The sequence below is a fragment of the Echinops telfairi genome, unplaced genomic scaffold, assembly GCF_000313985.2.
Source record: "Echinops telfairi isolate 266 unplaced genomic scaffold, ASM31398v2 ScPeMD7_23;HRSCAF=83, whole genome shotgun sequence".
Classification (NCBI taxonomy): Eukaryota; Metazoa; Chordata; class Mammalia; order Afrosoricida; family Tenrecidae; genus Echinops; species Echinops telfairi.
The window spans coordinates 42,888,231-42,900,610 of NW_022103920.1; the positions used below are offsets into that span (position 1 = coordinate 42,888,231).

Here is a 12,380-nt window from a genome sequence, read left to right on the forward strand (position 1 = left end):
TGGTGGTGGTGGTGGTGGTGGTGGTGTCACACTTGAATGATCCAAGGGAGCTGCAAAAGCAAACACCTGCACTTTATTCTGGGTGATGGGCTATAACACAAAAAGCAAAAGGAAGTCCACATAGTAGAAAACATGGAGGAGACCAAATATATCAGTTTTTAAAATCATAATAAATGGTAAAATATGCCCTATTTAAAGAGATTCTCAAATTACTTAAAAATATATCTAAACTCTAAGCTGACTACTTTTAGACTACTTCTTTAAGCACACTTAAAATAAAATAACAGAAAAAGAGATTGCAATGATTTATGAGGCAAATGTAAAATTAATGTAGGATTAATAAATTAATAATTATTTATTAATTATCAATAGCATTAATTAATAGCAGGTTTTTTTAGGGAACCAAAAATACTATACTGGTAAAAATATTAAACAAAACGAACAGGATATTTTATACTGATGAAAAGTGATCAAAATAAAAATCAGTCCGTTGGGTAGAATCTTCATGAAGAGATCACTGAAGATATGCGTTTTATAGTGAAGTGTCTTTCTGCTATCAGAAGGAACAGTGTCTGGGCTTACAGGCTTGTTTTAAAGCACGCAGCCATCTCAATGAGGTGGCAGCTAAGTCCATACAGAATAAGCACACCCGCCCACGTGATCCAAGGACTGTAAATAATAAAACCCAAATCCAGAGAAGGGAACGGTATTAGAGTGGCATTAAATGGTATTTAATGGTAGTAAATCGAAACACCAGTTTGGGGAAAACTACATCATGGAAGCTCAAAATCCCTTTGCCGGGAGGCTCCAGGGATTGACTCTCTGCGGAACCCCCTTTAAGCGGAGTCCAGGGATGTGAATGGCTGTACTATCATCCGGAGAGCATTATAAAGTGACGTTTGTCAGATACAGTTAGGCTGAAATGTAATACCTTATCAATTGATGTCCCTTTGGGCCCATTTTACATTTACAACAGGTTTTGGGTTTGTGTTTATCATTTCATGGGGCGTGTTTACAGATGTATCGCAACATTCACATCAGTCACATAGAGCAGTACTGTACACTTGTTACCACAGTCAGCTTCAAACCCCTCTCCTCCTTCCTGATCTTCTTGACATCTGCTCCCCTGTATCCCCTCCCTCCCCGACCCCAAACCCTGATTATTGCGTGTGAGTGTGTGTGTATATAAATATTGCCACATCTTTTCTTCTTTCTTTTCAATTGAACTTTTTTCACTATTTTATCTGGTCAGCGCTGTTGGGGGCTTTTTCCTTTTTTGTCTTTGTATGTTTTCGCTATAACTCTAGGGACTCTGGGGTGGGTCCATCTACAGAGTCAGTAACTGGATCAACAATTCCTACACACGTGGAAGGGAAGTTGAGGGGAAATGGGAAGTCAACAAGGAGTACAAGAAAGAAGAAAATGTTCTGAAGTTGATTTGTGGTGATGATTGCTTAACTCTTCTTAATATGACCGAACTATTGAATTATAATATGTGAATTATATCTCAATAAAACTATTTTTCAAATGAACTCTTTGAACTGTATGATCTTCTAATTCTCATTAATTTTTAAAAAATTCTAATTGTTAAAAGAAAAAAATAAGGCCTTTTAAAATTTACAATCCCTGACTGGAACATAGTGCCCAGTAAGCAAGGTAAGCATGGACATCCTTGCACCTACTTACTAATCTGTAGTGAATAATTTCACATGGTTTAGGTGTAGCAAAAATATGCACATAAACAGACATTTTCCCACAGAGGTGCACCTTTATACCGTTGTACTCTACACTACTTTCAGGGTGGGGAGTGGGGGCTGTATGATTTCAATATTCTATGCCCACTCAACTTATTTTTATTGGTGTCATAATTTTAATAAATATAAAACAGGCCCGTTAGTTTTACCATTTTTACTTGTATAGGACGTGGCTCAGTATGCAAGTGCCCCCCTGGTGGAGCCCTGGTGGTGCGGTGGTTTTGCGTTGGGCTGTGCTCCCCAGGGTGGGCGGTGGGAGGCCCGTCAGCAGCTCTGCAGGAGAACTCTGGGCTTTTGACTTCCTTACGCAGGTCCAGTCTCAGAAATCCACGGGGAGTCGCTATGCTCCCCATTGACTCAGTGGCAGTGAGACCGCTATATTAACTTTAAATTTGCATGATACATCTTTGCAATATTTTGTTTTGTGATTTTGTTTGAAATGTGCTTCGTGTAGACTGCTTGTAGATTTTTTAAAAAGCTAATCTGAGAATCTCTTAATAGGGCATATTTTATAATTGTATTTATCATTATATGTAATGACTACTAATATAATTATATTTGCTCTCATGCATATGTTCTACTACTTGGACTTTCTATTTGCATTCTTGTTTTTATTTGTGTACGGATGTTGACGTATGTATTGTATTTTGCTATTGGAACGCTTTCATAGCCTTCTGATTATTGATTTGTTATTTGTTCTTCAATCTCATATTGTTCTTTTTCAGAAAGGCTGAATTTTAATTCTCTATTTTCTATCTCATTGATTTTTAAACTTTCATCTTTCTCTTTTAATTTTTATTTCAAGGGAGCTCTTCAAATATACCATCTACTTACTAGTTTGATTTCACTAAGGGTCACCTTTGTTTGGACGCCTTCAACCAAGCGACTGCTCTTACAGACTCGGTTTCTCGTCATCGGCTCTTCGCTTGGCAGGCCACTGTTTCACCTGGGGAGCCACCTTAGCCTCTGTTCAGTTTTTATTTCAGTGGGGACTCTCCTGATTTCTTCCTACTTTAGTCTAAATGTTCTCATGTCTTTTAATTTCCTTTCCAAAAATAATTTTCAGAGGGGTGCTTTCTGTTCTGTTTTGTTCTTGCCAGTAAATGCATCCCTTGACTAATAATCCAGCCCTGGTGTTTGCCAATAGACAAAGTGCGTAGGTAGCTTTGTCTATGAGCCCTGGTAGCTCAACTAGTTAAGTGTTAGGCACCAACTGGAAGGTTGTGGTTCACATCTACCTACTGCCTAAATCTCACCAAGAAAAAAACCCTCGAAATCTGCTTTCATCAAGATTACAGCCAAGAAAGCAGTTCTACCCTGTTATGTGGGGTTTTCAGGCGTGGAAACACATCCCCAGCACCTAGCAACAATAAAAATCGCCCTGTGGAGCGGTTCAGGAACCCTGAGAGTGTAGTGGGTCATGAGTTGGCCTGCCGACCTCCAAGGTCAGCAGTTCAAATCCACCAGCCAATTGGCAGGAGGTTTACAATCTTGGAAACCCACCGAGGCAGTTCTACTGTGTCCTACAGGGTTGCTATGAGTCAGAACCGACTCAATGGCACTGAGTTTGAGTTTCTGAGTATGGAACAGTTCTACTCTGTAACTCAGGGGGTTGCCGTGAGTTAAAAGTGACTTGACAACATTTGTGTGTGTGTGTTTATAGGTCATATTTGGACTCCCCTCTACTCTCTTCATCCTATCTCTTCCCATCCATCCCATGCTGCCCCTTTCTCTTAATGGCTCCCTTAGGTGCTAACAAAGTTCCCCTCTCAAATTACAGACTGAAGAAGACTACCATCAATCCAGCAGGCACTCATCCCTTATGCCATTCAACTGCCTGTGCTGCTCAGTTCTTTGCAAACCTGACCAAATAGAAGCTAGACAAAATACTGATTCCCAGCATGCCCTGCTCACAGGAATCTTCCCATCTGTATACGCACCTGTAGGATGGTTATTTGGAAAGTCACCACTCTTAGGCTGTAATGTGCAACTTCCTGTCCTTTACTTCCTGAAATGCTGTTTAGAAGGAAGGTGTATTGTCCACATAGAATGAAGAACAAAGGTTTTGATGGAAGACAAGGAGATGATGACCAAGGGGGCTTCCAACCATTTTATAAAGCAAGGCCTACCTGGTAGGGGATGGTGCCGACACACAAAATGCGTTTGTTTAGAGAAAGACATTGTAAGAAAGTTGAATTAAAGGCTTCTTCCAGCCTTGGGTTTCCTTTGGTTCAGAAGAAAATGATTCATAACTCATTGCTGGATTTCCTGTCAAATTTCATCGACCTTGTGTTTGGTGGAAATTTCTCCCCGATCGTGCCGATACTTCAGACTGTTGGTCTTTGCTCTCCGTTGACGTCAGTTTTTCTATTGCACGTGTGTGCATAAGGGACTGTTTACCCTGATCATCACCCCGCAGTGTGCGTTTTTTACAGAACATATCAGCTTTTAATTGAACAATTTACACACATGGTGTTTCCCCACAATGTAACATTGTGTATCCCCTTTCTCCCTGTGTGTCTTGGCCCGTTCCTCCTTTCCTCACTCTTCTGGATTGGGTCTGGGGTAAATGCTGCCCTTTTGATAAAACATGGTTGATTATTCTAAGGCGTGTGTCCCTCTGCCATTATATTTCCCATATACTTGACTAACCATTGAATTTGGGAGTGAGTTTGGTCCTGGGCCTGAATAATGATTAAGGGCCATAGTTTTAGGGGCTCCACCAGTATTTACCAGACCAGTAAGCCTAGTCTTTTTATGATTTTTTGAATTTTGTTCCATAATTTTTCCCCCTACTATATTCAGGACCTTCTAATGTTAGCCCTTTCAGAGCAATTAGTAATGGTAGGCAGGCACCATCTAGTTCTTCTGGTCAGGAGATTGTGAGGCTGATGTTTGTTTGGTCCATTAGCCCATTGGTCTGATGGGTTCTATTTATCTTCCAGTTTTTGTGTTAGTCCAGGTAGACTAGAGAAACAAATTCATGGACACTGATATGTGTATAAGAAAGAGCTTTATATACAAGAGTAATTGAATATTGAGAAAACATCCCAGCCCAGTTCAGATCAAGTCTATAAGTCCAATATTAGCCCATATGTCCAATACCAATCTATAAATGCTTCTTCAGACTCACAAAACACATGCATTGACTCCGAATGCAGGAAGATCACAGGCCAGTGGGTGGAAAGTCTTGTGGACCCAGTGGTGGTGTAAGCATCTCAGAGCTGGCAGGGGTCTCCACTTGGCTCTTCCGCTCCAGAGCTCTGGCTGAATCAGCGTAGATCTATCAAGCTCACCGTCAGAGTGTCTGTGTGTCCCTCCTCCAGCAAGCTATTTATCTCCTTAGCCCCTCCAAATGAGGTCATCAAGATGCAACCTGATTGACAGGCTAAACTCTTAAGTCTTAAATTGACAAAAGGTTATGTAACTACCACAATTTTCACCCTTCTTTCCTCCAGATGGAGAATGATCAGTAACTGCATACTAGATGGCTTCTCATGAACTTTTTGACCCTCATCTCACTACTCACCAAAGTAGGATGCGGAACATTGCCTCTGTAGATTAAGTCAGGCCAACTGATCTGGGGTCCTCTAAGACAATGGTCCTGAGCCTCTAGGCCCCATGACTCATCCCCTCAATGTATTTGTTTATGTCTAAGAAGCTTTCATAACTTTGCTCTCTATGTACTCCACCAGATTCACAGATATAGTTGCAACAGAGGTACACGTGTACAGATTTCCTCTGTCAACCCTTTATATATTCATGGGCATCCTTCCACTCTCCCTTTTATACTACTTCCGCCTGCGTGTCTATCCACATATTTACTCATAGATCACCATCACCGCAGGACTAGGCGTACAGCAGTATTGAGCTCTCTTCCCCTGTTGTCTTCCTCTGCCTCCATCATTTTTTGTGTGCTGACCTCTGTCACATTGCATATTGCAAGTTAATATGTGCCTGTGCTCTATGAGCTGGAATCGAGCCAATGAGTTTGAGTTTTTATTTTTTACCCTCTAGTTAGTGATTTTTCCTCACTTCACCCCTTACCCCTGGAAACCATCAAAGAATGTTTCCTTTCGTGTGAAAACCTTTTTCTTTTTTTTTTATAATATTGGTCTCACACAACTCTTCCCCTTTTGTAACTGACTCATTTCACCTTCCTGTCCTCCAAGTTTATCCATGTGGTAGACATCAAACCATTTCAATAGGTAGCATATGATTAAGAACCAATGTTACTGAAGGAAGAAGTCCAAGCTGCACTGAAGGTATTAGCAAAAATCAAAATTCTAGGAAATGACAGCATACCAATAGAAATGCTTAAATAAGCTGATGAAGAACTGAAAGCACTTATTTATCTAGATCAGGAAGCTTGGAAAACAGATTCTGGGTCAACCAACTGGAAGAGATCCATATTCCCATTCCAAAGAAAGATGATTCAGTAGAATGCAGGAACTATCAAACAATACCATTACTACTGTGTGCAAGTAAATTTGGCTGAAAATAATTCAACAACAGTTGCAGCAGCACATCAAGCAGAAATTCAAGCTAGATTCAGAAGAGGATGTGGAATGAGGAATATTATTGCTGATGTCAGGTGGACCTTGTCTGGAAGCAGAAAATAGCAGAAATACATTTACTTGTATTTAATTGGTTATGCAATGGCATTCAACTCTGTGGATCATAACAAACTATTGATAGCATCTAGAAGAATGAGAATTCCAGAACACTTAATTGTGCTCATGTCCATGGACCAAGGGGAAGTCATTCATCAAACAGAGCAAGAGACTATTTTGTGGTTTAAAATCAGGAAAGGTGTGCATCAGGCTATATCCTTTCTCCATACTTATTCAATTTGTATGCTAGGCAAATCGTCCAAGAAGCTGGGATGCATGAGGAAGAACACAGCATCAGGATTGGAGGAAGACTTGTTAACAACCTTCGACACGCACAACCTGACTTGCTGGCTGAAATCAAGGACGACTTGAAGCACTTGCTGATGAAATTCGAGGATTTAAGTATTCAGTATGGGTAACAGCTCTAGATAAAGAAAACCAAAATCCTCACAACTGAACCAATGGGTAACAAGATAAACAAAGAAAAGGCTTAAGCTGTCAAGAATTTCATCTTACTTGAATCCACAGTTAATGCTCATGGAAGCAGCAGTCAATCTCCTTAACGTGTTGAAAAGCAATGATGTCACTTTTAGATGTACAGCCAGAATGATGCTTAGAAGCAAGAATGGTGAGACTTTGTCTCACATACTTTGGACATGCTGTCAGGAGAGACCAGCCCTGGAGAAGGATCTGGTAAAGTAGAAGGCCAGCAGAAATGAGAAATTTTCAAGGAGATAGGTGGACACAGTGGCTGTAACAATGGGCCCAAACAAGAGCAATTGTGAGGATGGTACTGGACCAGGCAGTGTTTTGTTCTGTTGTGCATCTGCAGACTTGAGAGCACACAACAACAACATTGTAAACAATGCTGCAATGAAGATGGGTATACATAGATCTAGTCTTCTTGTAGCGATATATTTCTTTAGTATATATACCAAGTAGTGGGATATCTGGGAACCTGATCACATTTTCTTCCAATAATGAAATGGCTTCTTAAGGGCCATCTGTTTTCTAATCATGCCACCTAAGTAAGTGGACAAATGAACAAGAAAATAATTTTATCAAGACTTTCCCCATTGCTATCATTTATACGTGTTCTATTACATTAAAAATACATAATCAAATTTGGTTTTAAAATGTTGACAAATTACCAATTCATAAATATTAATTATTTTGAACTGTATCAGGCATCGTAATTATTCTTTTAAAAGTATCCTATGTATTTATGCTGAAAATCACATGTAATGTTTTTCTCACTCTTTCCTACAGTATTGGCGATGAAGGGCTCAGGCAATTTCTTGATGGTCCTGTGAGCATCAAGATGAGAGAGCTAAATTTAAGTAACTGTATCCACCTGGGCGACACTTCCCTTGTGAAGATATCCGAGCGGTATGACAGACTATTTTCCATCATTTCATTAAACATTTGCATACTTGCCAAGAGATCAGACTTGAATCATTTGGAAAATATTAGAGATGCCCAGATTTTGGTCCTGCACTTAGGAAACCAGGTAGAAGGGACACAAGTCACAGACTGAAACTGATCTTTGATTATACCTGACAAATTACTTATTAATTTCAACCTAGACGAAGTTAGAGATTCAGTCACTCATCTCCAGACATGAGCGGCCTCTGTACATGTTTCCAGGATGTAACTGTTTGTAAATGTCTTGTTTCAGCTTTTTCCAAGGGACTCTAAGGCTGTCGGGTTTATCTTTCATACTAGTCAGAGTTACATGCTCTCTAAAGGTCAAGACCAATTTCTCTAGCAAGCTTTAAAAATATAAGTGAGAAACTTAACTTTGTAGTCTTAGTGGTTATTTATTGTGGTGCTTACTTGATACATTTTGTGTGTGTGCATATGATATTTTGTTCTTACTAGAAATGGTATTTGTAACACAAAACTAAGTAATAGTAAGAAAGATTTATATGTAATAATCCTCTTCACTTTCACCCAATTTGGCAATTCCAAAATTATTTTCATTTCAAAGCTTACCGTATATACTCGAGGATAAGCCGATCTGAATATCAGCCGAGGCACCTAATTTTACCACAAAAACTGGATTAAAAATGTGCTGAAAACTCAGCTTATACATGAGTATATAGGTGCTTTTATGTGAAAGGAAATCACTGCTTAGATATCATTTGCTCTATCCATAGTTTTTAGAGAGAGAAGTTACTACTGACAATCTGATTGAAAGTTAAAATTGATTCACTGTGCTACTTTCTTTCAGGTGCCCTAATTTAACCTACTTGAATTTAAGAAACTGTGAACATTTGAGTGACACAGGAATTGAGCATCTTGTAAGCATCCATTCCTTGGTATCTGTGGATCTCTCCGGAACAGCCATCTCTAATCAGGTAAACAACAACAACAACAACAACAACAAAAACATTTAGTAACTTTTGTTGTTTTCTGCAATGTAACCATTTGACATTTGTAAACAATGAAAATAATCACGATTTTTATTACTTAAATCATTAAACTATAGAAGGTGAGGTTTTTAATATTGTTTCTGGAATAGTGATAGATGAAGATTTTTGTAAATCAATGGTCTTGTTTCTCTGTTTAAAAAGTAACTGTCTTAGTTTTCTAGAGCTACTATCATTGAAACTATCGCTTTCACCAGCAGATTTATTTCTTCACAGTTTAGAGGCTAGAAGTCTGAAGTTCAGATGTAGTCTCTGGAGGAAAGTGTTCTCTGTGTGTCGATTCTGGAGGAAGGGCCTTGTCTCTTAGCTTCTGCTCCTGGGTGATGTTCATGTGGTTTGGCATCCATCGGCCCCCAGCTCTGCTTTTGTAAATAGCTTATTTAATCTCTTTTATTTTTCAAAAAAATTAACAGCTTTATTAACATGTAATTCACATATCTTACAATTCAATGGCTTAAACGTATTACAAAGGGTTGTGCAGTCATCACTACAATGACTTTAGAACATCTTCTTCTTTCTTGTACACATTGATATTAGCTCCCCATTTCCCCCAACCTCCCCTGCCGTAACTCTAAGAAACTATTAACCCAATTACGCTCTCTATAGATTTATCTTTCCTGGACTCCATATACAGAAAAACATACCCCCCACCCCAAACAAACAAGCACACACAAACAATAACAAAATAACCCCCCCCAAAAACCTCAATCAAAAAGAAAGCAGGAAATAATAAAACTAGAACAGATTTTTAAGGTATACAAGTAGAGATTTTGCCTCCGGTGAAGCCTCTCTGACCAGGAACGTGAATAGCTTTGCTATCAGACAAATTCCATTGGACAGTGGACGAATGCAGATGTAGTTAGGATAAATTTAATCTTATAGTTTGATCCCCATTTGACCCATTTTAATTTGTTATGTTTTTTTATTTTTTTCTGCCTTTTATTATTACTGCTTTCAATTGAGGTTTTCCTCAGCTTTGTTTTACTTTTTGTTATTTGTTTTTGCTTTTGTGTGTTTTCCTGTATAGGAAATTCAGGATAAATAAATCTATAGGGACAGTAATTAGATTAATGGTTTCTTAGGTATATGGCAAAGAAGGTTGAGTGGAAATTCAGAGCTAGTAACAATGAGTACAAGAAAGAATAAATTGCCCAGAAATTGACTTGCTGGTGATTGCTCAACACTTTTTAATAGGATTGAGTTACTGAATTGTACCATACGTGAAATCTATGTCAATAAAATTAAAACAAAAAGACCACCTGAGTACCTCGAGATCTAAGACTTTAGTTCAAGATTAAGTCTAGAAATGACCCCATGGAATCTACAATAAGGATACATTTTAGGAAACTTGTTATGTGCAAACTGATGCTGATGCTCCTTAGAGGTGAAACTCAGGTCATGGTCAACCTACCACTCCAACTGGCCTCATTGAAAAGGCGACGAACCCTGGGAGATTTGCCATGGCTTTGGTAGACTTTAATGGTCTGTAAGTAGCAGAGAATACCAGAAAGATATCTATGGTACTTGTGTTTTATCAACTGTAGCAAAGGTTCTCAACTTTCCTAATGCCGCGACCCTTTAATACAGTTCCTCATGTTGTGGTAACCCCAACCATAAAATTATTTTCGTTGCTACTTCTAACTATAATTTTGCTACTGTTATGAATCAGGCAACTACTGTGAAAGGGTCGTTTGATGCCCCCAAAGGGGTCGTGACCCACAGGTTGTGAACCACTGAACTCTATGAAGACTTTCAACTGTGTGGGTCTTAACAACTATAAGTAGCATTGAGAAGAATGGGAGTTTCCCAACAATTCATGTGCTCACACAGAACCAGTGCTTGGACCAAGAGGAAGTCAGTTGACTAAGACAAGGGGTGCTTTGCAGTTGATAATCAGGGAAGGCTGATTATACTTATTGAATCTGTGTGTTGAGTAAGTTATCCAAGAAGCTGGATTATATGAAGAAGAACGTGGTGTCAGAATGGGAGAAAGGCTTATCAGCCACCTTTGATATACAAATGGTATAACCTTGCTTGTGAGGAGTACTTGAAAGTCGTGCTGTTGAAAATCAAAGATTGTAGCCTTCAATATGGATTGGGACTGAATGTAAAGAAAATCCAAATCTTCATAACTGGAGGATTGAAATTGTCAAGGATTTCATTTTGCTTGGATCCACAATCAATACTCATGGAAGCAACAATCTCAAGAAATCAAATGGCCTATTGCATTGGGCAAACCTGTTACATAAGCCCTCTTTAAAATGTTGACGACCCAGGATGTTTCTTTAAGGACTAATGTGCGTCCGACCTAAGCCATAGTATTTCTATTCACCTTCTATACATGTGAGAGTTGGACCATGAGTAAGGAAGACCTTGGAAGAATTGATGCGTTTACATTATAGTGGAAGAATATTGAAAGTACCATGGACAACTAGAGGAACAAATCTGTCTTAGAAGATGTAAAGCCAAAAACGTGCCTTTGGACATTTTGCTTAGTAGAGGTTCAGCAAGAAACAGGAGGGACCTCAACAACAATGACTGACAGCGACTACAATAAAGGGTTCAAACACAACAACAATCGTGGCTATCGTACAGGACCAGGCAGTGTTTTCTTCTGTTGTACATAACGTGGCTATGAGTCCGAACTGACCTGATGACACCTCACCACAACAGGTTGGCAGATTATTAACCCAAAGGCTGGCAGTTTGAATCCCCTCAGTGGCACCCTAGAGGAAAAGCCTGGAAATCTGGATCTTTCAGGATTACAGCCAAGAAAACCCACTGGAGCAGTTCTACTCTGTACTGCAGTGACTCACGGGTAATGGGAACTGGATAAGGAATGTACCGGCTTCTATTCAAAGTCAGTGCATCGGGAGGGGGATAGGAGAACAGCAAACAGGTGAGGAACCTTTAGAAAACGTAAATAACAACAACAACAACAAAACTAATTGCCACCAAGTCAATTCCAACTCATAGCAACCTCCTAGAACCGAGTAGAAATCCCCTTTGCATATCTGAGACTTCAAATCTTCAAGGGAGTAGACAGCTCTCTCTTTCTCTTGAATCCTTTAGAAAGACTCTGAACGTTTAAGAGATAATGCATTACACGTTCCAACTTTAACTCTGTTCTCAAGTCTCTGTTTAGATTTCGTTTTCCTTGCCTTGCCCCCTCTCCCTCTTCATTTCTGTGCCTTCCGAATATCAAGTTGCAGGAGTATTACATGCCCACAAAAATCTATCAGATAAGTATCATCTCAAGCTACATTTGTTATTTCCTCTAATGTTATTAATCTCCATCCTTCCTGATGTGATTTGCTTATTAAATCTTTATTCATCTCTCAAGACTGGGATCAAGTATCACTAGTCTGTGAGGAACTTCTTTATGTGCATCTCCAAATTCTGTGTCTCCTTTAACATGATCTGTTTCTGACTGTTGTGTCCAACGTCCCCTACCATGCACGAACTCTTTTTGCTGAAGGACGGAGTCTGTTCATCAGGACAGATTCCTTCCTTCCCGTGTCTGCAAGTGAACTTTGATCTAGCCTCCAGTCCGCTCGCTCAAGAGCCTCTCCCTTCTTCTT

At 39.4% G+C, this 12,380-nt stretch overlaps 1 protein-coding gene across 1 annotated transcript in view; it reads left to right on the forward strand.

Moving 5' to 3' along the window:
• FBXL13 (F-box and leucine rich repeat protein 13) overlaps nt 1-12,380 on the forward strand; it is a 260,497-nt gene that overhangs the window by 193,751 nt on the left and 54,366 nt on the right. Inside the window, exons 16-17 of the mRNA XM_004702787.1 lie at nt 7,637-7,756; nt 8,601-8,727. Of these exons, the coding sequence (XP_004702844.1) occupies nt 7,637-7,756; nt 8,601-8,727 (247 nt within the window). The remainder of the gene's footprint in view (nt 1-7,636; nt 7,757-8,600; nt 8,728-12,380) is intronic.